The 21,566-nt window shown below is 46.3% G+C and overlaps 1 protein-coding gene across 4 annotated transcripts in view; it reads left to right on the plus strand.

The window, feature by feature from the left end:
• MGAT5 (alpha-1,6-mannosylglycoprotein 6-beta-N-acetylglucosaminyltransferase) overlaps positions 1-21,566 on the plus strand; it is a 367,899-nt gene that overhangs the window by 122,720 nt on the left and 223,613 nt on the right. For 2 of the 4 annotated variants that reach the window (XM_060106214.1, XM_060106216.1), the window contains one exon: positions 16,124-16,506. In XM_060106214.1, the coding sequence (XP_059962197.1) occupies positions 16,266-16,506 (241 nt within the window). In that variant the 5' untranslated portion in view covers positions 16,124-16,265. The remainder of the gene's footprint in view (positions 1-16,123; positions 16,507-21,566) is intronic. The other 2 variants (XM_060106215.1, XM_060106217.1) reach the window with 1 other exon arrangement.

Here is a 21,566-nt window from a genome sequence, read left to right on the forward strand (position 1 = left end):
GATATGTTTTATCTGGCCATTTCCTTTTTTACTGCCTTCTATTTTAGGTCAGATATATACATTGTTTTGAAGATTTCTTCCAAGACATGTCGTCTGGGGTCAGGCCAAATCCAGAGATTGGAAATGTCTAGAGCAGCAGTTGCCATGTGATGGTTCTCATGCCCTGGGGGTTCTTGAGGGTGCCCTGGGCTTTCATTCCGAATGGTGGTGATGTCCTTTTCACCATTTCTATTTTTCAAAGTCATTAAATAAAATAGATATTTACATATATGATCTCTGATCCCACTTTAAGATGGAAGAGTTTCAAAGCCTGCCAGCATTTATCAAGAGCTTGCATTGTGGTTAGTAGTTCTATACCAGCAACCCAGGAAGTTTTTGGAAATGATATGTTATAAAAATATTTATTTATATCCCCAATGGACTGTTGGTTACAGGCACGATGCATTAGGAACACTCAGGGCAAAGTATAAATTATTGAGCATTTTACTGATAATTCTGCCGATCTTCCTCCAGATTATCTTCCCTTCTAGCCACAGGTTGGATTCATCTGATCAGAAATCTTCTGGCATATCTTACAGTATTTTAAAAAAATCAATATTTAGAGAAAATATTTTGACTGTGATAGTCATTTTGTCTTTTAATTTATTAGAATTAAAGACTCATACACCTGCATGTGTTATTTGTGGAGAAATGCTTTCAAATAGCTGCCGGAAACCACCTGTCTTACCCTGATGCTTAGAAACAAAACATGGAAAACTTAGAAAATAAACTTACGGGGGATTGGAGACGCCAGTTAATCACACCCTTCCTCCCTTCTGGGTTCTGAAGTAGAGAGAATAGTAGAAGCCACATGAAGTTTACAGAACCAGCTTTATTAGAGTAAAGCTGAGTTAGAAGATGGGTCTTGGGTGCAAGACTTCTGATCCATCCTAGATAGAAATCTACACAGCTGCCCTGGTGATTGCCAGGAAGCCTTGAGGTGGACTCAGCTGGGTAGGGAAGCCCCGCCTCTTTAACTGCTGCGGGCAGGGAAAGGGGAGTGCACCTCCTGAGGGCAGGAAACCCAGCAGTCATCCCCCGCCTCCCTGCTGCGATGCTGTCCTTCCTCCCCAAGACCTGTGAACACTGATGAAAGAGCAGTTATAGTCCCCTCTGTGGTTCTTCCTGGGGAATGGAGCACACGTTCTGCATGAAAATGTGTCCAGGGGAAGTAAAGAGTCCTCCCTTTTTAAACCATTTGATTTGTTTTTAAATTCAGATACAAGAAATCCAAACATTGGGCTGTTTCCTGCCTAGTTTTGATGCTGGGGCTGGTAATTAGATTGCTCTCTGGTTTTGAATAGACGTTGGGTCCCCACGCAAAATGTATACTAATAAGACTGTAGTTGTGAAATTGATTTTGTTGACCAGTCATACTTTTTTCTTACATAATTAGATGCTGTGTGTTACACCCTAAATGGGTGAAAGGTAATTTGTCATTAATCATTTTGCACATGAACAAAGATGTTATCAAAATGAATGAACTTCATAAACTAATATCTTGTTTCAAAAATGAAATAGGAATTAAGGAAGGATTAGAAAGTTCCTAAGGTATGTGTGCCTATGCGTATGTGTGTGAGAGAGAGAAAGACTGTTAAAGGAGCTTGTTTGTTACAAAAGGTTGGGCAAAGTCGATCAAGAACAGTAGATGGATTAAGTCATCCTTCAAATAGTTTCTTTCAGAAAGAACTTAAGTCATCTTTCAAAAATAGTTTCTTTCAGCAAAGCTTTGAAAGGCTTTCAGTGGCCATAAAGTCAGTTAGTTATGTGCCCTGGAAGATATCAGAATTAGAGGCATTTCTAGAAACTTAAATATTGGTTCACATCATCTTAGGCAAAATTAAGGCCCTGATAAAGGATGCTTACCTGAGTTGAAGGCTGTTTCAGTTTGAAGTCATGTAGGACAATAGTCAGGATCCTTAAGCAGGTTTTCTGAACTGAGCACTTGAGCAATTAAAGACAACAAAAGCCCAATAACCCCCTGCTGATGTCTAACTTTGAGCAGCACAGGGTATATGATGGGTAGCTGCATAGAGTGATTCATTGTATAGTTATTTGCTATATCGGAGTTAAAGTTGGAAGACATGGATCCACCTGTGTCTTGGATTTTAGCAAAATGGATCAAAATCCTGCAGTTAGAAAGCATGGCCAGTTGTCTTATAAGCACTCCTAATTCATAATGATAAAACCCTGCCATCTGCAGATGTCATTCTCCTCTCAGCGGGATGCATCTTAACAGTAACTCGAAGAGTGTCTATAAGACAGCCGGTCTTCCTGATATGCCTCCAGTTTATTCAGACGTAATACCAAATCATTAAGTTCTTTGCACATTATGAAAAGGAGAAGAATTGTGCCATATTCTCCATCACCCCCCACTGGAAAGTAGTGTCCGATTGGCCCTCATTCTTAGTATCCTGGATGAGATAAAAAACAATGTGTCTGGGCTTCCCTGGTAGCGCAGTGGTTGAGAGTCTGCCTGCCGATGCAGGGGACACGGGTTCGTGCCCCGGTCCAGGAAGATTCCACATGCCGTGGGGCGCCTGGGCCCGTGAGCCATGGCCGCTGAGCCTGCACGTCCGGAGCCTGTGCTCCGCAACGGGAGAGGCCACAACAGTGAGAGGCCCGCATACCGCAAAAAACAACAAAAAAACCCAATGTGTCTCTAAACTTTAATGTGCAAACAAATAGCTGAGGATCGTGTTCTAAATACGAGTTCTGATTCGGTTGGTCTGGGATTGGGCTTGAGATTTCTAACAGTCTACCAGCTCATCTCAGTGCTGCTGGTCCGCAGGCCAGGTTTTTTTTTTTTTTTTTTGCGCGGTACGCGGGCCTCTCACTGTTGTGGCCTCTCCCGTTGCGGAGCACAGGCTCCGGACGCGCAGGCTCAGCAGCCATGGCTCACGGGCCCAGCCGCTCCACGGCATGTGGGATCTTCCCGGACCGGGGCACGAACCCGTGTCCCCTGCATCGGCAGGCGGCCTCTCAACCACTGCGCCACCAGGGAAGGGAAGCCCCTCGCAGGCCAGGTTTTGAGTAGCAAGGTTATAGAGGTGCTGGTTACCAGATGCATTGGTAGACATTGAGGCCATTAGTTTAGCCTCAGATAATCTCTCATCTTTGGAGCCAAATGCCAAGGAGAGATTAATAAAAGCCCCAACAGTCCAACAAGTCCTTCCATGGCATAGAGGTCTAACAGGGCTCTGTAGTGGACTAGCTCTTCCTGAAAGACTGCCTTCTTGGGCAGGGCTTCTTGGGCATTGGTCTGAGAAGACCAGCACATGATTCTTTAAGGAGAAAACCAGAGTGCCTTGCGTGTAGATTGTCTAATAAGCCAGTTCGACTGTGTTTGTCCAGAGTAGAGAGTTTATCATTTTAAATACTGGGGTAGACCATGTTTTGGATCCCACTAGATAGGATCCATAGACATGATAGAAAGGACATCTTTCCGAGAATGTAATAGTTATCATGTCTGCCTATGTATTAAATAAAAATATCCCGGCTTGGGCCACACCTCAGACCAAGTTAATCAGAATCTTGAGGTGTGAGACCTGGCAGCTGTCTTCTTTTTTTTTTTTTTTTTTAAATAAAGGAGCCCAGGTGATTCTTAAGTGTATCACGGTTGAGAGGCCTGGATTTAGGCATTCCTTAACCCTGAGGGCAGGGAACTCTCCTGAGATGCTCCATTTTACCTTTGACCTTCATTTATGAATTAAGGGACAATTAAGCATCTGATGGTTGAGTTCTTCCCTAAGAAAATTCAGACTTGGGGCATTTATGACCCAGGTTCTGCCAGAGCCTGGGCTTTGCGTTCCATGGGGATTTGCTGTAACCCTGTTTTAGAAGTGATGGGAAATTCATTAAACCATTTACGTTTGATAAGCCTCTGAGTGGCCACTTTTGCTGATGGTGTGTGCATGTTCGCGTGTGTGTGCTCATCTTCTCACTCACCAGCTAGTTTTTAAAATTAACTAATTAATTTATTTATTGGCTGCATGGGCCTTCGTTGCTGCATGCAGGCTTTCTCTAGTTGGGGCGAGTGGGGGCTTCTCTTAGTTGTGGTGTGTGGGCTTCTCATTGCGGGGGCTTTTCATTGCAGTGGCTTCTCTTGTTGCAGAGCACGGGCTCTAGGCTCATGGGCTTCAGTAGTTGTGGCTCGTGGGCTCTAGAGCGCAGGCTCAGTAGTTGTGGCTCACGGGCTTAGTTGCTCCGCGGCATGTAGGATCTTCCCGGACCAGGGCTCGAACCCGTGTCCCCTGCATTGGCAGGCAGATTCCCAACCACTGTGCCACCAGGGAAGTCCACGCCACCTAGTTTTTAAAAACTTTTAACCTGCTCGTCTTTATCAGATCTCGTGCTTGAAAGGCTGTCCCGTTCCTGCAGACAGTGCACACTCTTGAGCCAGCCCCAGCGTGTGCTCCTCTACAGGTGGAGGAGTGGGGTCCTGGGGTGATTGACTTGTAGGGTTCAGGGAACACTTGTTGAATAATGAGCTTTATCTTCAGGGCATTGTCCTAGTTTTTGGAAGTAATTTTGATGATTTTTGTGACTCTGGTTTTCTTTATTTCTGGGGCCATCTGGGGCCTGTTGTCATTCGTGGGTGTTTTCTACATATAAGGAGTTGCCAGAAGTCTGATCCTCAGAGGAAAAAAGTGCATTTTGTACTTACCATATAATTCCTTCGTGGCTTTACTGTCCTCTGGCTCTGAGTGGAAGCGAATCTTTGAGTTTTTCGTCCAACATCAAGGAGACCTACCTAACGAATTTACACACCATGTGATCTTTTCACAGACCATTCCTGTTTTCTTCCTAGAGAGTCATTATCGACCTGTCACAATGTGTGTTCATGGTTTCCTGGGCTGGAAGCCAGAGGACAATCCTTTTCTATTTAGGACTGTCTGATGTAGCATCATCCAGCTTTTGTCTTCTCAGAGCCTTCTTCCCTGTACCTTGATCTATAGACTAGGATCTTTGTGGAGCGGAGCGTCAGTGCCATATACTAATTACTACATGGGGGCATAGCCAGCCCAGGCATGAACTCCTTGGTGGGTGCCAGGATAGTGTTGGCACTGAAGGATGTGGAAGAAAATGAGACTCATCTGTCAGTCAGCTTGGGACAGCGTCAGGAATCCGCCCCCCTCTCGTCTCTCTGTGGCCTCTAGTCTTAGCTCAGGGCTCTGAGCCTGCGCATCTTCAGGGCTGGTGACTGGCTCCTGAGTTGACTTGGTTTGCTTCTCCTTGCCCTGCGATCTAGTCCCGTGGGCTGCCCTTCCCTGAGCCTCATCCTCTGGGGTGGTGGGTAAGGTCCTGCTGATGGGCTAAAGCAGTGGTTATCAACCTGGGTGCTTTTATCCTTTAGGGAACATTTGACAATGTCAGGAGACATTTGTGTTGTCACAGTTGGTGGTGGCGGGTTCTAATGGCATCCATCTCTAAAGGCGTGTAGTAGCTAGAGGACAGGGATGCTGCCTAACATCCTACAGCACGCAGGACAGTCCCCTGTGACAAAGAATGCTCTGGCCTCAAATGTCAATTGTGCCAGGAATCGAGACACCCTGGATTAAATGGATTTATTTCATTTTTCAGGGACCCGTGCTTTTTGTTTTGGTTTAGTAGATGTTTTCAGAATTCTTAGAGTTGCTGTGGTTTCATTTTTTTGGTTGATGGGAAATTCTGTCAACTGTGAACAACCTGTGAGCCTGGTAAATGAAACTTACAGAACATGGGTAGATTCTTATCTAGAAGTGACAGCTTGCTTCTCACTCCTTTGTCACCTTTCTCTTTTGTCCACCTGCCAGTAATGTGCACGCCTCCTGCCTGAGAGGCAGAGTCGGGATACAGTTCATCCATGTGTGTTTCCAGCTGTTTTCCCTGCCCCTCTGCTCCCCCTAGTGGACATGGCCACATGCACAGTGACCAGAGGACAGTTGGGAGGGAGTGGAGGGTGGGATGGAATAGAGAGGGCGGGAAGGAAGGCCTGTTCTGGATACAGAGTCATTAGCCTTATTACAGTATTTGAAAATTTATTTAGCTGTTGATGCCAGTTAAGGAGCCCTGAACTACACTTAGCAAGCAGTGTAGCTGCAAGGCAGATCCTGCTTCAGGTGGGCAGGGCTGGCTGTTTCCCTTCCCCGCCCACACCAAGAATGCAAGTGCAGCCTAATAAATGCAAGCTGGGCACAGGACTGTCTTGGTTTGATCACTTCAGAGGTAAAAGAGATGAGCCGACGACCCAGCAATCCCACTACTGGGCGTATACCCAGAGAAAACCATAATTCAAAAAGACACATGCACCCAAGTGTTCATTGCAGCACTATTTACAATAGCCAGGTCATGGAAGCAACCTAAATGCCCATCGACAGATGAATGGATAAAGAAGATGTGGTACATGTATACAATGGAATATTACTCAGCCATAAAAAGGAACGAAATTGGGTCATCTGTAGAGACGTGGATGGATCTAGAGACTGTCATACAGAGTGAAGTAAGTCAGAAAGGGAGAAATGAATATCGTATATTAACGCATATATGTGGAATCTACAAAAATGGTAGAGATGAACCGGTTTGCAGGGCAGAAATTGAGACACAGATGCAGAGAACAAACGTATGGACACCAAGGGGGTAAAGTGGCAGGGGGTGGTGGTGGTGGGATGAATTGGGAGATTGGGATTGACATGTATACACTGATGTGTATAAAGTGGATGACTAATAAGAACCTGCTGTATAAAAAAATAAATAAAATTTAAAAAATTAAAAAAAAAGAAGTAAAAGGGACAGGCCGTGTAAGACCCAGGCATCAGAAAGCAGCCACCCCTCTCTTCCCGGTCTCGAGAATAGCAAAGGTGTGTTGTTTTAGTGGGTGTCTTTTGGTTAGTGACTCAAGATAAGACTTGTTTAGCCGGTTCTAAAAAGAACAGGCTGTTTTCACTTCAAATGTGTTTTTCCTGTTTATAAAGGCCCAGAATTTGTCAGAGAACGGAGTCAGGAAAGTGGAAGAGAAGGGGCCCGTCCACATGTGTTCCAGCAGTATCCCCACCACCATTGGTTCCTGGGCTCCTTTGCTCCACAGATTGGGAGGAGAGCTCGTGGCTAGCACAGCTATCAAGGACTCACACCTCATATTGGGGGCTGGCTTCAGTTTGGTGGCACCGAGCCGTCCAGGGAGTGAGCATCTAGCCTCGGAGCATCTTCTCAGGAATTTGGGCTTATTTTAGAAGAAAAGGCTGCTTTGCTTGTCCTTCCCTCCTGCTCGGTTTCTCCTTTTAACAACAGAAGACACCATATTTAGAGCAAGACTCCCACCCCAGCCTAGGCCATCTGCCTGCCTTGCACCAGTAATTCCGTGAATGTATGTTTTTCTTCCTTTCATCTGCTGATTCTCCCAGCTCCTCGAGGTTGGTGGGACATCGCAGTAGACTCACAGTTCCTTACTGTCACCAGACTGTGGTTTCTGGTTGGTGTTTCATATTGATAAGTCTCTTCCATTTTGAGTTTCTGCAGGCAGCTGAGAGACGCAGCTTGGTGTGGTGGAGACCAAATCAGATCAGGAAGCAGGACTTGAGTTATGGTTTGATTCTGACTCTAGTTGGAAAACATAACATTTTCAGGACCTCAGTGTCTTTCTCTGTGAATCAAGAGTTTGTACTTGGTTATTATGTTCCTAAGCAAGATCTCATGTAGTGTCCCAGTCTGCATGAAGGTACTTTATACATTTTAATTTATCCTACTTCCTTTTAAAGTCGATGACTAGGCCAGTGAGCTGCTCTGGTGAGCAGCGTTGGGAGTGGTGTGCACTCACGTCAAGGTTAGCACACAGTTGATTTCTGTGCCGCATTTTGGTTGCAAAATAGTGGAAGTCCAGATTCACCCTGATAGCAGATGTTAATGGCTAGTATTTTTGTTTTAACACAGTTTTCCAAGCACTCTAAGTTGCTCTTAATGTAAATTTGTACTGAGGCTGGAAAGAGAAGTAGTAGGAAATTGTTTCAGAGTTGAGTCATTAGCATTCTCTAAAGACTGTTATTGCTACTTATAATTAGGAGTGATCAGACACATGTCTTTTTTTTGGGGGGGGGGGCGGTACGCGGGCCTCTCACTGTTGTGGCCTCTCCCGTTGCGGAGCACAGGCTCCAGACGCGCAGGCTCAGTGGCCGTGGCTCACGGGCCCAGCCGCTCCGCGGCATGTGGGATCTTCCCAGACCGGGGCACGAACCTGTGTCCCCTGCATCGGTAGGTGGACTCTCAACCACTGCGCCACCAGGGAAGCCCCAGACACGTGTCTTTGAAACTTAAAGTTTATGACTGACCCTCATCTAGCATTTAATCACGGTCTCATAGTGTTTGCTGTTGTGCAGCAAAGTAGCATGAGTAGATATGTGGACCTGAATTTTATAAAACAAATAAGCAAACAAGACCACTGCCAAGCATTAATTTTCCTGAGCAAATTAGCGTAGGATTTCAAAGTTCAAACTCCACATACAGAGGTATGTGGAAGTTTTGTTGAGAATCTATATAGTATAAGACTTTTTCTAACCAGTTGTTTTAAGAGAAGATACTTTAAACAACGGAAACAAAATTCAAATTAAAACATTTGTGGAACCTCGGAAGCGTCTCTGGGGACCCTGAAGTCCTTCGGAACACAGTTCGAAAACCAGTAACTAGGATCAGTCACCCCCCTATTCATCTAGCTTAACAGTGTTCTGTGGTTCTCCAACTTTCCCCATTTTACGTATGCAGAACCTGAGACAGGCTTGCCTAGGATCCCACCGATGCTGATGAGTGGGACTAGCTGTGGATCAGAGATTTCCAGGCCTTGGATGCAGGAGTCCATTCAGTTCTCCCTCATCACCCTTCTGATCTTTTCCTGTCACCATCTCGGATACCCAGTGATGAAACCAACAGCCTCCCCCAGAGTTCCCCTCAACTTGTTTCCCCTCTCATCCCTTGTCTTGGACATCATTTTGGTCCCACAGCCACTGCCCCTTCTAGAATTATCTTCTGAAGCTGTTTTTCCTATTTCCCCCCCCGTTAGTACCCATCTACCACCATATCCCCTTTAGTTTAACCCCATCTAGTCAAGGGCATAATGATCCTTCACTGCTATGTGACAGATCTTAGGGTTAAAAACTCCCAAAAGGTGAGGTTGACTTACAGTCTCAGAGTGCCTGGTTTCTTTGTGGTTCACACCAGGAGGTGGCCCTGGAGGTCACTGCTCATTTGTGTTTCATCATCTCATCCCCATCATCCTGTTTTTTCATCTGGCAAACACATAATGACCATCCCCGGTGTGCAAGGTAGTCCCATTCCTGGCACTTCCTGTATTTAGAGAGCTTACGGAGAAATGAAAGAAAAGATCATCCGACAGAGCAGTAGGTAAGCTCTTTAGAAAGAGCACGTACTGCTGGGAGTGCTCCAAGGAGGATGAGCCCTCCTCAGTCCAGGGAGCCAGGGGAGGTTTTAGGCAGGATGTGGGGGGGGGGTTCAGTTGTGAGACAGGGGTGGAGTTTCCAAGGCAATGTGGATAAACACAGCAGACTCAGGATTTCTTTCTTTCTTTTTATAGTTGAACGTATTTTAATAGCAAACTTATATGAACAGCACAGAAGACAGACAACATTAAAAATATGTACCTGCATGTAGGACACCTCAGTTAGAAAAGTATAGTGAATGGATGGAATCCACTGTATGATAAAAACGCTACAAACACCATTTAGTTTCAGTCAATGAGAAATTTACCTGTTTTTAAAAAAAATCCAAATGCTGGCACTGTCCAGAAAAATTTAACAGGTTTATTTATAATTGTTACAAGGTTGAACTGCTGAAACTTGTTCGCAGAAACATTTTGACTTGCATTAATGTTTCATGTCCCCGCATTGATATTAAAAACTCACACACACGTGAAAATGGAAAAACTGCCTGTACCTGATTTCTGTCGCCCCCTGTTTTTCCACTTACAGTCATATACTTAGGTACCTTTTGACCCCATGGGAAAAAAATATCTAACGTTCAAGAAGTACCAATAGCAGGAAGAAGAGAATATATTTTTTTAAAGAATGAAATGTTTCCCGTCAGAGCAGATTCTTAAGCACGTTCATTCTCCATGTATGCGGCGCGCTAGCTGGATGTCTTTTGGCATAATTTTTGCGCATTTGGCATGGATAGATAGCTTCTAGGTTGGTGTCTTCAAAAAGGCCAGCCAGAGAGGCCTCGCCTGCCTCCTGCAAAGCACCAAGAGCTGTACTCTGGAAGCGCAGATCTGCTTTGAAGTCCTGAGCAACTTCCCGCGCCTACACGCTGAAAGGGGGAGTTTGCGAATCAGCAGGGCCTGTAATGGTGAGGTTTCTTCACCCCTCCAGCAGAGGGCGCACTCTTGCGAGCAGCTTTCGTACCTAGTTGCTTCCTCGGTGCTTTACCACCGGTGGATTTGCGGGCAGTCGGCTCTGTACGAGCCATGGTGTATAGAGACCTCCTCCCTTACCCTCTTCCCCTTCCGCTGGAACTCGGCGAGCTAGACCAGGCAGCGCTGGCGTTGGAGAGCGACCACCGCACGGCGGCGGCTGTGAACACAATTAGGATTTCTTGAATGTTGCTGCCGAGGGTGAGGCGAGAGGTAGGCCCTGACAGCCACCATCTAAAGACAGGTGGGAAGATGGGGTGGTCCGTAGTAGGACAGCAGAGGTGTGTGAATGACTAAGTTCAAGCAGTGCTACCCATGGGAATGTGGGACCAGCAAGCAGTGTCGAGATTGTCCTGTGGGCAGTGAGGAAAAGATCACATCTCTCTGGTTGGGGCTAACATTGCTCCTGAAGGGACAGGCATTTCCAGCCTCATCCGTCCTCCGACGACACAGATCCTGATGTAAGAAGTGGTCCTCCAAGGATGGTGGATGGGCCTCTGAAGGAACTTCTTCACTGCTTCATCAGTCTGGCTTTGACCCCATTGGTATGGGGCTGTTTTTTTGTTTGTTTGTTTGTTTGTTTTCTGGTATGCGGGCCTCTCACTGTTGTGGCCTCTCCCGTTGCGGAGCACAGGCTCCGGACGCGCAGGCTCAGTGGCCATGGCTCACGGGCCCAGCCGCTGCGCGGCATGTGGGATCCTCCCGGACTGGGGCACGAACCCGTGTCCCCTGCATCGGCAGGCGGACTCTCAACCACTGCGCCACCAGGGAAGCCCTGGGGCTGTTTTTGAGAGCATCCTCAAGTGGTTTGAGAAATTGGCATCTGGCAGGCAAGGCAGGTCTTGCCTCAGAGGGTGGCCCGGGAGGTTGATCCGGAGCTGGGAAGGACAGCTGTGTCTTGTAAACAGGGTGGCACATTTCTCTGTAATTTCCTTCTGGTGCTGGGCCTGTGGTCAGCCCTTAGTAAGGACACAACGTTACCTTGGCTGTGCTGTGGGCAGTGGGGGAAGGGTGGCTCCTTGCTGGGCCACAGTGTGCCCCCGAGGCTTATCTGCCTGTCTCCAAGTTCAGCTTCTACCCCAACTTTGGAGGTGGGCTTGCTTGCTTGCTTTTTTTTTTTCATAACAGCTTTATTGAGATATGTTTCACATATCATCCAGTTCCCCCATTTAAAGTATATAATTCAGTGTTTTTTTTTTTTTTTTTTTTTTAGAATATCCACAGAATTGTGCGTCCGTCACCACAGTCCATTTTAGAACATTTTCATTACCACCCAGAATAAACCTGGCAGGCCTTAGTTGTCACCTCCCAGTTTCCCCATCCTCTCAAGCCCTAAGAAACTACTCTTGAAAGTTCTACTTCTAGAGATACGCCTATTCGAGACATTTCATATAAATGGAATCATACAATATGTTGTGTTTTGTGACTGCCTTTTTGCCTTTTTTCACTTAGCATGATGTTTCCGGGGATCGTCCGTGTTGTAACATGTATCAGTGCTTCATTTCTTTTTATTGACGAATAGAACTCCGTTGTATGGGTTTGCCCCATTTTGGTCATCCACCTGTCAGTTGATGACCATTTGGGTTGTTTGATTTTTTTGTCTCTTATGAGTAATGTTGCTGTGAACGTTCATGTATAACTTTTTGTGTGGACACATGCTTTTATTTCTTTCGGAAGAATTCCTAGGAGTGGAGTCAGCTGGGTCTTATGATAACTGTCTGTTTTATCATTTGAGGAAGTGCCAGACGGTTGTCCACACTGGCTGCACCATTGTACAGTCCCACCCACAGGATATATAGGATTCTCATTTCTCTGTATCCTCACTAACACTTGCTCTTATCTGTCTTGTTTGACTATAGCCATCCTGATGGATGGGAATTGGTATTTCATTGTGCTTCTGATTTGCATTTCCCTAATGGCTAATGATGTTGAGTGTCTTTTCATATACTTTTATTTTTGAAATTAAGATGCATTTTCTTGCCACAGATCTTTGATCACGTTTTGTTGCGGAGTGAATGGGAAGGGAGGAAGTGCTTGCTGCTCACAAGTACAAGCATAGAGGAGATGCATATTAGGGTGATTAGTGTCCGTGATGAATCTAGAAGCTTAACATATTAGGAACAGACTTGGGACAAACTTCTTTCTGGAGGAGGATAGATGAAGCCATGGCCCTGGGCTGTCACTACTCTGGTTGGCAACAAGACCTTTTGAGATATACTGTGTAGCCCTTTTTGTGCCTTACTGAATCCAGTTTGGGAGAGGATCCAGCTGTTTGTTAGGAGATCAGGAGGCAGGCAGATTTTTAGCCTGATCGACAACATTTTGATGGCTATTGTTCTGTGGCCTCTTGATTAATACCATGGCCATGACTGATAATTATCATTAAGTCCTTTCATGGCACCAGCACCCTCTGGTATGGATTGCTGTCCTATTATTGTCCTGTTACTGTTGCAGTTAGGGATGTCTCCCTAATGATGATTTTGAAAAGTCTTTTTAAATTCTTTCTTTCTAGTAGGAATTGTAGAGATGGATTCCAATTTAATTTTGTGTGTGTGTGTGTGCTGATATAGGTGCTGTTATTTCAAACTCTGGATTCCACTGGAGAAAGGAATATTTCTGGCAGTTCTGTAGTCACTTAAAATCTGGGCCCTCAATACTCAGAACTGTGCTCTGAACTTAGAGATTTTCACTCCAAATTTTTATGTCTCTGAGCTGGAAAAATTGAACCATGACTGGGTTTCTTGACCATCCTTTTGCCCCTCAAATGCACCAGCTGGGTGGTTCTGACTGTCCCCAAGGCCAAGGCAGAGAAGCGCGCCACCTTGTACTGGGTCCTTGCTCAGTTCTTGAGCCTGGTCTTTCCTTTGCTTAAACTTTGCAGCCTTGAGCAGCCTCTTCAGGGGGGTTCATCGAGGAAGCGGCACAGAGCTTCCTGTCTGAAAGCTGACAGGTAATTCCTGTCTGCACGTGCGGCTCTCTCCTAAAATAGCAAAAGAAAATTACCAGAGACTGTCTTTCTTGGTACAGCACCTCGTTTACTTGCTCTGGGAAAATCCCTTCAGCCCCGGGGTGACATCGGCTAACTGGCGTGGGTTATCTAAAAGGAAGTGCAGACATTTCCTGGGGGAACTACGGGCAGCACCGGTTAGAAGGGTGGCTTCTAAAGCGTCAGCCCCTTGAGGGTGGGAGGCCCTGTCTTGTTCCCAGTTCAGTCCCCAGGACCTGATGACAACAAGTGGGGGTCCTTGCTCAATGTATCCTTGTAGGAGGAGTGGATCGCAGGTACCTGTCATCTGGCCCACGTTAGAGGGGCTGAATGAAGTGTCACGGTTGCCTGGGTGACAAGCTCATTCAGTCAACAGGTATCTTATTTGTGTTCCTTGGGCCACTCTCTGTCTCTGAGAACATTAGTGGGGGAGTCTCTTAAAGGATGTCATGGATCCTACACAGAAACTGGTAAAAAAGCAAGGTAGACAGACAACTGTTTTATAGCTTCAGACTGGGGAGGACATCACAGTGGAGAGCAATGGGCCAGAGGGACTTATGTGATAAAGGGGGGGCTAGAGGGAGCTCCCGCCACATTGATTGCCAGGGCGGTGGTGTGGCATCATGATGGCATCCGTCTACCTGCATCCAGGCCTCTCAAACTTGAGCGGTCATCAAAATCGCCTGGACGGGCTTCCCTGGTGGCACAGTGGTTAAGAATCCACCTACCAGTGCAGGGGACACGGGTTTGAGCCCTGGTCCGGGAAGATCCCACATGCTGTGGAGCAACTAAGCCCGTGCACCACAACTACTGAGCCTGTGCCCTAGAGCCTGCGAGGCACAACTACTGAGCCCGTGAGCCACAACTACTGAAGCCCGTGCGCCTAGAGCCCGTGCTCTGCAACAAGAGAAGCCACCACAATGAGAAGCCCGCGTACCACAACGAAGAGCAGCCCCCGCTCGCCGCAACTAGAGAAAGCCCGCGCGCAGCAACGAAGACCCAACGTAGCCAAGAAAACAACAAAAAATCGCCTGGATGGCTGATTGAAACACAGGATGCTGGGCACCCCTCCCCGCCACCACCCCCAGTTGCTGATTCAGTTGTTCTGGGGTGGGGCCTGAGGATTGGCATCTCTCACGGATGTTCCTGCTGTTGCTGAGTTAGGGACCACACTTTGAGAACCACTGGCCTAGAATTCAGCAGTTGGTAAACTTTTTCTGTTAAGGGCCAAGAGTGAATGTTCTAGTCTTTTGAGCTACATAAGATTTCAGTCACATGGTCTTTGTTGCTTTTCACAGCCCTTTAAGTATGTACAGACCATTCTTGGTCATAAAGAAACTGGGGAGGAAGGATGGCCTTGGAAGGCAGGGTGTGGTTTACTGACTCCTGGGCTGGCTTATCCCTAGATTATCCCTCCTCTGCCACATAGCTGGCTGACCTTTGCCAAGTTAATCTCCCTGTGTCCTTGTTTTTTCATCTATAAAACAGACATGATAACATTAATAGTTCTTACCATATAGGACTCTTTCAAGAATTCAATGAACTAGGGCACAAACAGCATCTATCACAGTGCCTGGGACATAACTAGAATTTATTTATCATTTACTATCAGTAGAGGTACTACCAGGTACTGATGACTCTGTTGATAGGCGAGGAAAAGAGTGAGAGAGGAAGACCAACACAGATCCGCTGCATCTCAGACGCCGAAAGCTAATTGTCCCAGGATCCCGTTGTCATTTCTTCTTAGGCTGCTTAGGAAGAAGAATCCTTTGATCTGAAACATAGGCACACTCTGAATACATCCTGGGTTAGTCCCTCATAGGAGGTCATGCTCAGCCTTTGCTTAAAAAACGGTGTCATTTGTTGTCTAGCCTGTGTTGGTACCAGGTAGGATCTGGCTGCATTCGTATTGAAACGATGGCTTTTAACCTCGCACTTTGTCCCATGGTGTGAGTGAAAATGAGAACCACAAAAAAGCAGGCCATCGTGTGCCCTGCATTTCCTGTGCTGAAGTGTGCAAGTGAGGAGTGTCGTGCAGCTTTCACTCGTGGTAGCTAGTACGGAAAGACGGCTGGGTACCCCTGGCATAGCCTCTCTGTGCTGGTGCCTAGGGCGAGGCCACCTGGTGGCCCCGAGGCATTCAACTCAGCTGTGGACGCTGCTACTGAAAGCTGGCCGTGCTTAAGTAATACGGGGGGCTCTCTCCCCTTTCCTTGTCTGATTACCCGCCAGGGGCATCCACTTTCTGGCTCACCTCTCCAGCTGCGGGCTCTAATCCTTGCTAGAGCACATAATGATGACTTTGTAAGTTCAAGTTTCACAGGCACAAAAGTGCCGGGTGGTGATGAGACTCCACCCTCCACTTGGGTTTTTGCTGACATTCAGTGAAATATCCTTCCATCTCCTCCCCACCTTGCAGAACAAGCTTCCTGTTTTGAACTTGGTCCAGACTGGAACAGCCCCGCTACACCTGTGAACACGTGCAGACACACATTTCCCCCCTCCGTATTTGTACAGCTTTTCATCACCCAGCCAGATTTCCCCTCTCCGTTTACAGATCCTGGATCATAACATAAGATAGGGAACTGGCAGATTAAGAAAAAAGGAAGTTCACGTTTTAGAGCTATTTGGATGAAAACAAGGCTCTGGTTTATTTCACTGTGTTTTGCCACAAGGACTCTGCTAACTTTCCCCCTTCTTCACAGCAGGATGGAAACGAGGAAAGGAAATCGGCTGACGCAGGAGCCCGAGTGAGACGAAGAAACCCACAAGCCCAGCCTACACCATGAACTTGTGTCTCTTTTCCACACTGTAAGAGCCCAGGGCAGGTGAAGTTGCCAGAGAGCAATGGGTCTCTTTACTCCGTGGAAGCTGTCCTCTCAGAAGCTGGGCTTTTTCCTCGTGACTTTTGGCTTTATTTGGGGTATGATGCTCTTGCATTTTACCATCCAGCAGAGAACTCAGCCCGAGAGCAGCTCCATGCTTCGGGAACAGATCCTGGACCTCAGCAAGAGGTACATCAAGGCGCTGGCAGAAGAAAACAGAAATGTGGTGGATGGGCCCTACGCGGGGGTCATGACAGCTTACGGTAAGCACCGCACTGCCGGGACTCCTCCGTCGAGCGTGGCTTTGCCTCCAGGGGACCCCAGAGGCTCTCAGACTTGGTCATGGATTGAGTATATCCCTCGCCACTACCTTCATGGCGATAAACTGCCCATAGAGGGACACTTTTAGAAAGTTAAAGCTACGCCCTTTGGGAGATTCTGACCTCTCGTGCACGCTGGCACTTCGCGCCGGGAGCAGTGGGGCTTCCCAGTTAGCACTGTGTTGGCTGTATTTGCAGCCGCCTCCTCCTCCCTGGACACGTTGCTGGAGTGCATGATCTCATCTGGGGGGATGATCAGGGAATGTAGAAAAATCTTCTCATTATCGTTCCCTAAACAAACCTTAATTAGGACTGGTGGGCGTGAGGTAAGGAGGGTGGGGAAGAATGTTCTATGGACGCCAAGAAACTCGGAGCCGAACGTGTGCCTCCCTCTGGGCAGTATGCAGGGACATCAGGGCTTACGTGCTGACTGATAGTTTTAACTTTTGGCTTCCTCAGGGTTTACCGCTGTTGTGTCTTGCTCTTGTCTCTGGTTGCCCTCGCCTTGCAAGAAATCTTTCTGTACTCGTTGCTTTTTTTGTCAGGTGCTTGAAATCCGTTTTGAAATGAGGTTGAGTGAAAAAAAAATACACATATGGAGTATTACTTATTTTTCTTTCAGCAAAAGTTAGGCTTAATATAGAAAAGTTGGAAGCTGTAGACAAGCAAAAAAAAATCAAGAAGAAAAAGGAAAATCACATAAATCTACTACTGTAGAAAGTAATCACAATGAACATTTCAGTGTATATCTTTCTGATATATATGTGTATACACACATAATATATATGTATACAAACATATGTATACATATGTTTGTGTAAATAAAATATTTACAAAAACATACACAAATACAAAACGAAAATTGCAAATGAAATTTGGATCAGACTGTATTTTGGAGAATCCAAGTCCCAGCCCTCCTGTGGTCATCTTGTATTGGAGTGGACTTGATCCACAGAAGATGACCTTGGTTACTATGCAGTGACAGTTCTGGTCATTGAAGGGAGACTTCCGTGGCCTCACGGTTTGAGATCTGAGGTATACTATAAATCAGATAGAAGAGTGGAGTTGGGCAAGGTGAGAAAGTTCGATGTTCTACTTTGTGACCCATTCAAGGTCTTTGAAGTATGTAGAGGTCAAATGATGATTCCTGAAAATGTGTAGCCACAGGTTGAAGCTTGAGTTTAAACATAGGAAATCATGCTCAATGTTACATATACATTTTTTCTTTTCAAAAGGATCCAGGAAACTTGGTTATTTTAAAATTATATATATATATATATAATTAGTTAATTTAAATTTATAAATATATAGATATAAAAATTACATACATATGTATTTTTTTTGGTAAGGAGGAAATGGTTGCTTTTAACATACAATGTGGACATTCTTTTTCAGTGCCTACTATTTGAATGATCACACAGTCTGCTTTTAATCTATTCCTTCAAGATTTGTAGGCACTGGTTTTTAATATGTCTAAATAAAATGTCACCTTTTTCGATCTAATGGATCAAAAAATGAGACTTCTTTGAGAGCTGACCTTGAAAAACAGCTAGGTAGTTTTTCAGAGGGTGCGTTTTAAATTACTCATTGACTTCGATCTTCTGTAATAATTCCCAAATATTAAAGGTAAACCGCCAGAAAAAGACAAAGCAAATTGTCATCGTTGGTGTTACCAGTGGGTTACAAGTAAATGTCACAAGTAAAACCGATGCTGTTTTTCAGTTTCTGGTTCAGTGCATTCCACATTACACATTTGGAGGGAAAGAGGTCTAGTCTTGTAGTAACTTCCTCCTTCTGTTTATCTCGGTCTCTCTCAAACCTTTACCATGGGAAGTAAGAAGCCACATGAATGGTAAATTTATAGACTTTATTTTTTCTAGTTGTTTCGACCAGTTTTATTTCTTGTGTACTGCTAAGCATCTCATAGGGTGGGTTTCCTCCACACTCTAAAGAGCAATGATCTGGTGTTAGCTTTTCAGCCTGACCGAGACAGTATGTTTTTTAGAATGATATCAAAAACCCCAGAGTTGTCTGTTAGAATATGAACCACTGTATATGCTTGTAATCAAAGGACTTTGGAGCTCAAAGAAACTACAGAAATTTATTTCAACTTCCTCCGTTTACAGACGAACCTTAGCAAAATAATTCTTCTCCTCAAAAGCAACGAAGAAAAAACCAAACGACCCCATCGGCAAGTCGAACGTATTTTTCTCTTTCATCCAATCAACTCGACATGCCAATCAAAGTGGTCTTTGGAGCTGAGTTTCGGGAATTCAATTGGACTGTGCATTAGTGCTTGAGGTTTGGGGATCATCATGTGATGAAATCTTACCCAGACATAGGTTCTCACCTCAGCACTGTTGATGTTTGGAGCCGGATAATTCTATGTGTGGGGGACTGCTTGTACCTTGTAGGATGTTTAGCAGCATCTCTGGTGTCTCTACCCACTAGATGCCAGTAGCATCAAAAATGTCTCCGGGCTTGGGGGGCAAAATTTCCCTCCTCCCCACCTTGGAGAACCACTGCACGAAGACTGGAAACCGCAAACCCCATCTAACAGCATCTTCTTATGGAAGTCCTTAAGCAGATAACTGGATTTTATTGTTTAAAATTTGCCAGGCTAGTTCTCCCTGGTTCTCAGCTCTTGGTATCAGCAACTGGGATTGAGCCAGATGGTATAGTCCAGAGCCAGTCCTGGAAAGCTGGAGAGCCATTCTGATGGTGTGTGCTTCCCCTGGAATCCATCACTAGCAGTTGTGGGCATGTCAATTGCCAGGCAGCTCTGGTAGGTGATGTTATGTGTCAGATGGGAGGTATGGAGACTGCCGGATGTACAGTGGTTTAGCTGGGCTGGTGGAGTGGGGATGAGGATGCGTGAGCCATTGGTCTGCAGTCTCTTTTTCTGCCACAGATGCAGCCCATGTACAGAGCACTGCCTCGATGTCTGCTCTGGAATAGTGAAGAGCTAACCCTCTGTGGCTGGGACCTGTGTCTGGTGTGAATGAATCCAGTTAATAGACCAAAAAAACCCCCCCAAAACCTCTTCCTTCTCCCATCCCATATTGGTATAATCAGAGGCTCTTAATAATGCTACAAATTTGTCTTATTAAGTAGCTGTGCAGGTGTTTGAAGAATCGTAGTAGCTGATTTTAGATTAAAATTCCTGACTTGAGATGCTAGAGCAGAAATGTTCAGCAAACCATGACCTGTGGGTCATATTTGGAGCTCTGCCTGTCTGTGTAAAGAAAGTTTCATTGAAACACAAACACTACCATTTGTTTATAACAACTGTAATAACAGAGCAACGTGACAGTACCATACCAGTGTTTATTTCGCATAACAGCTAAAGTGTGCTGACTCGATCTTTCAGTAGTCTCCATAGTTCATTCTAGAACACTCGTGCGATCGTGTCCCTCCTTGACTCAGTGATTTCCCAGGACTCCCATGGCCTTGGGCCGGATCCTCCTGTTTTCATATGGGTTTGGAACCCAGCACCCCATTGTTTATGTGTTGTCCGTGGCTGCTTTTGTGCTACAATCCCAGAGCTGAGTAGTTGCTGCAGAGAGTGCAAAGCCTAAGATGTTTACTTACTGTCCGGTCCTTTGCCAAAAATGTTTGTCAATCTCTGACATGCAGTTGCTGTTGGTTGTTCGTTTGACTGGTCCTTAAACAACAGTAGAACTTTCAAATGGTGTCCCCCCCGCCCCCCCATCTTCGTTCTGGCGATTTGAAGAGAAACTTCTGACTTTCTTTGGGGATATGGTCATTCAGAAGGAGTGCCTGGAAGATATCCCGGGCAGCCTGTGTGAAACAGTCGCAGCATTCATTCCTGGGGTGTGGAGGGCGTTTCTGGGTGCTTCTCTATCACTGCGGAGAGGAGCATGTGGGGCCAGAGCCGTCTGTAGCTCAGCCTCCGCTGCATCTCCCAGGCCCGCGTGGCAGGGCCATGCCTGTCTGTGATTTCTCGGGAGTTGCGTCCTGAATGGTGTCACTCGCCCAGTCAATGCTGTGCTTGTTTCTGAGGTGAATTGATCTCTGTCTCCAATGGCCTGACCCAAATTCTGATGCCCAGTGATCACCTCTTATCTAACAGGCCAGGCCTGGTCCACTTGTGTTCTCAAAGTAGCAGGAATAGAAATCTAGGGTGATGAGAGACACCCTTCCCCCACCCGGGGGTACATCCACACCTTATTAACCTTGACTTTTCTCACCTACTTGATTCTCTGGGCGCTGGGACGCTCCACCCTGGACTGGTCACCAGCTCAGGCTGAAGCAGCTATGAGCCCTCAGCTTCTCTGCCAGCACCCCCCACCAATATTCTGTTTCCCTGCTGCCTGGTTCCCCCTTGGCCTCCAGGTCTGTACACCTGCTCTGCTTTACCTCCTGTCTCCTGGTTCCCTGAACTCCTTGGGCCTAGACTGTCCCCGGGATTGGCTCTTATCCTTCCAGCCTGGCACTTTGGGCAGCATCTGTGCCGGGGGCTGGTGTCTGTCAGTGCTGTAGATGCTTTGTGTGCACAGCTGGGAAAAGACTGACAGGGTCCCTGCTCTCACGGAGGCTGCACTCATTTGGGGGGATAAATAATAAACGAGAATGACAGATAGCAGTAAATTCCAGGAAGGAAAATGACACAGGGAGATGGGATTTTTTAAAAAGTACTTGAGGAGCTACTTTGGAGGAGAAGGTCAAAGAAGGCCTCTCCCAGGAGGTGTCTTTTATTTTTTATTTATTTTATTTTATTTATTTTTGGCTGCGTCGGGTCTTTGTTGCTGCGCACGGGCTTTTCTCTTGTTGTGGCGAGTGGGGGCTACTCTTCGTTGCGGTGCGCGGGCTTCTCATTGAGGTGGCTTCTCTTGTTGCGGAGCACGGGCTCTAGGCGTGTGGGCTCAGTAGTTGTGGCTCGCACGCTCTGGAGCACAGGCTCAGTAGTTGTGGCACATGGGTTCAGTAGTTGTGGCTTGTGGGCTTTGGAGCGCAGGCTCAGTAGTTGTGGCACACGGGTT

The sequence above is a fragment of the Mesoplodon densirostris genome, chromosome 8 (assembly GCF_025265405.1).
Source record: "Mesoplodon densirostris isolate mMesDen1 chromosome 8, mMesDen1 primary haplotype, whole genome shotgun sequence".
Taxonomy (NCBI): domain Eukaryota; kingdom Metazoa; phylum Chordata; class Mammalia; order Artiodactyla; family Ziphiidae; genus Mesoplodon; species Mesoplodon densirostris.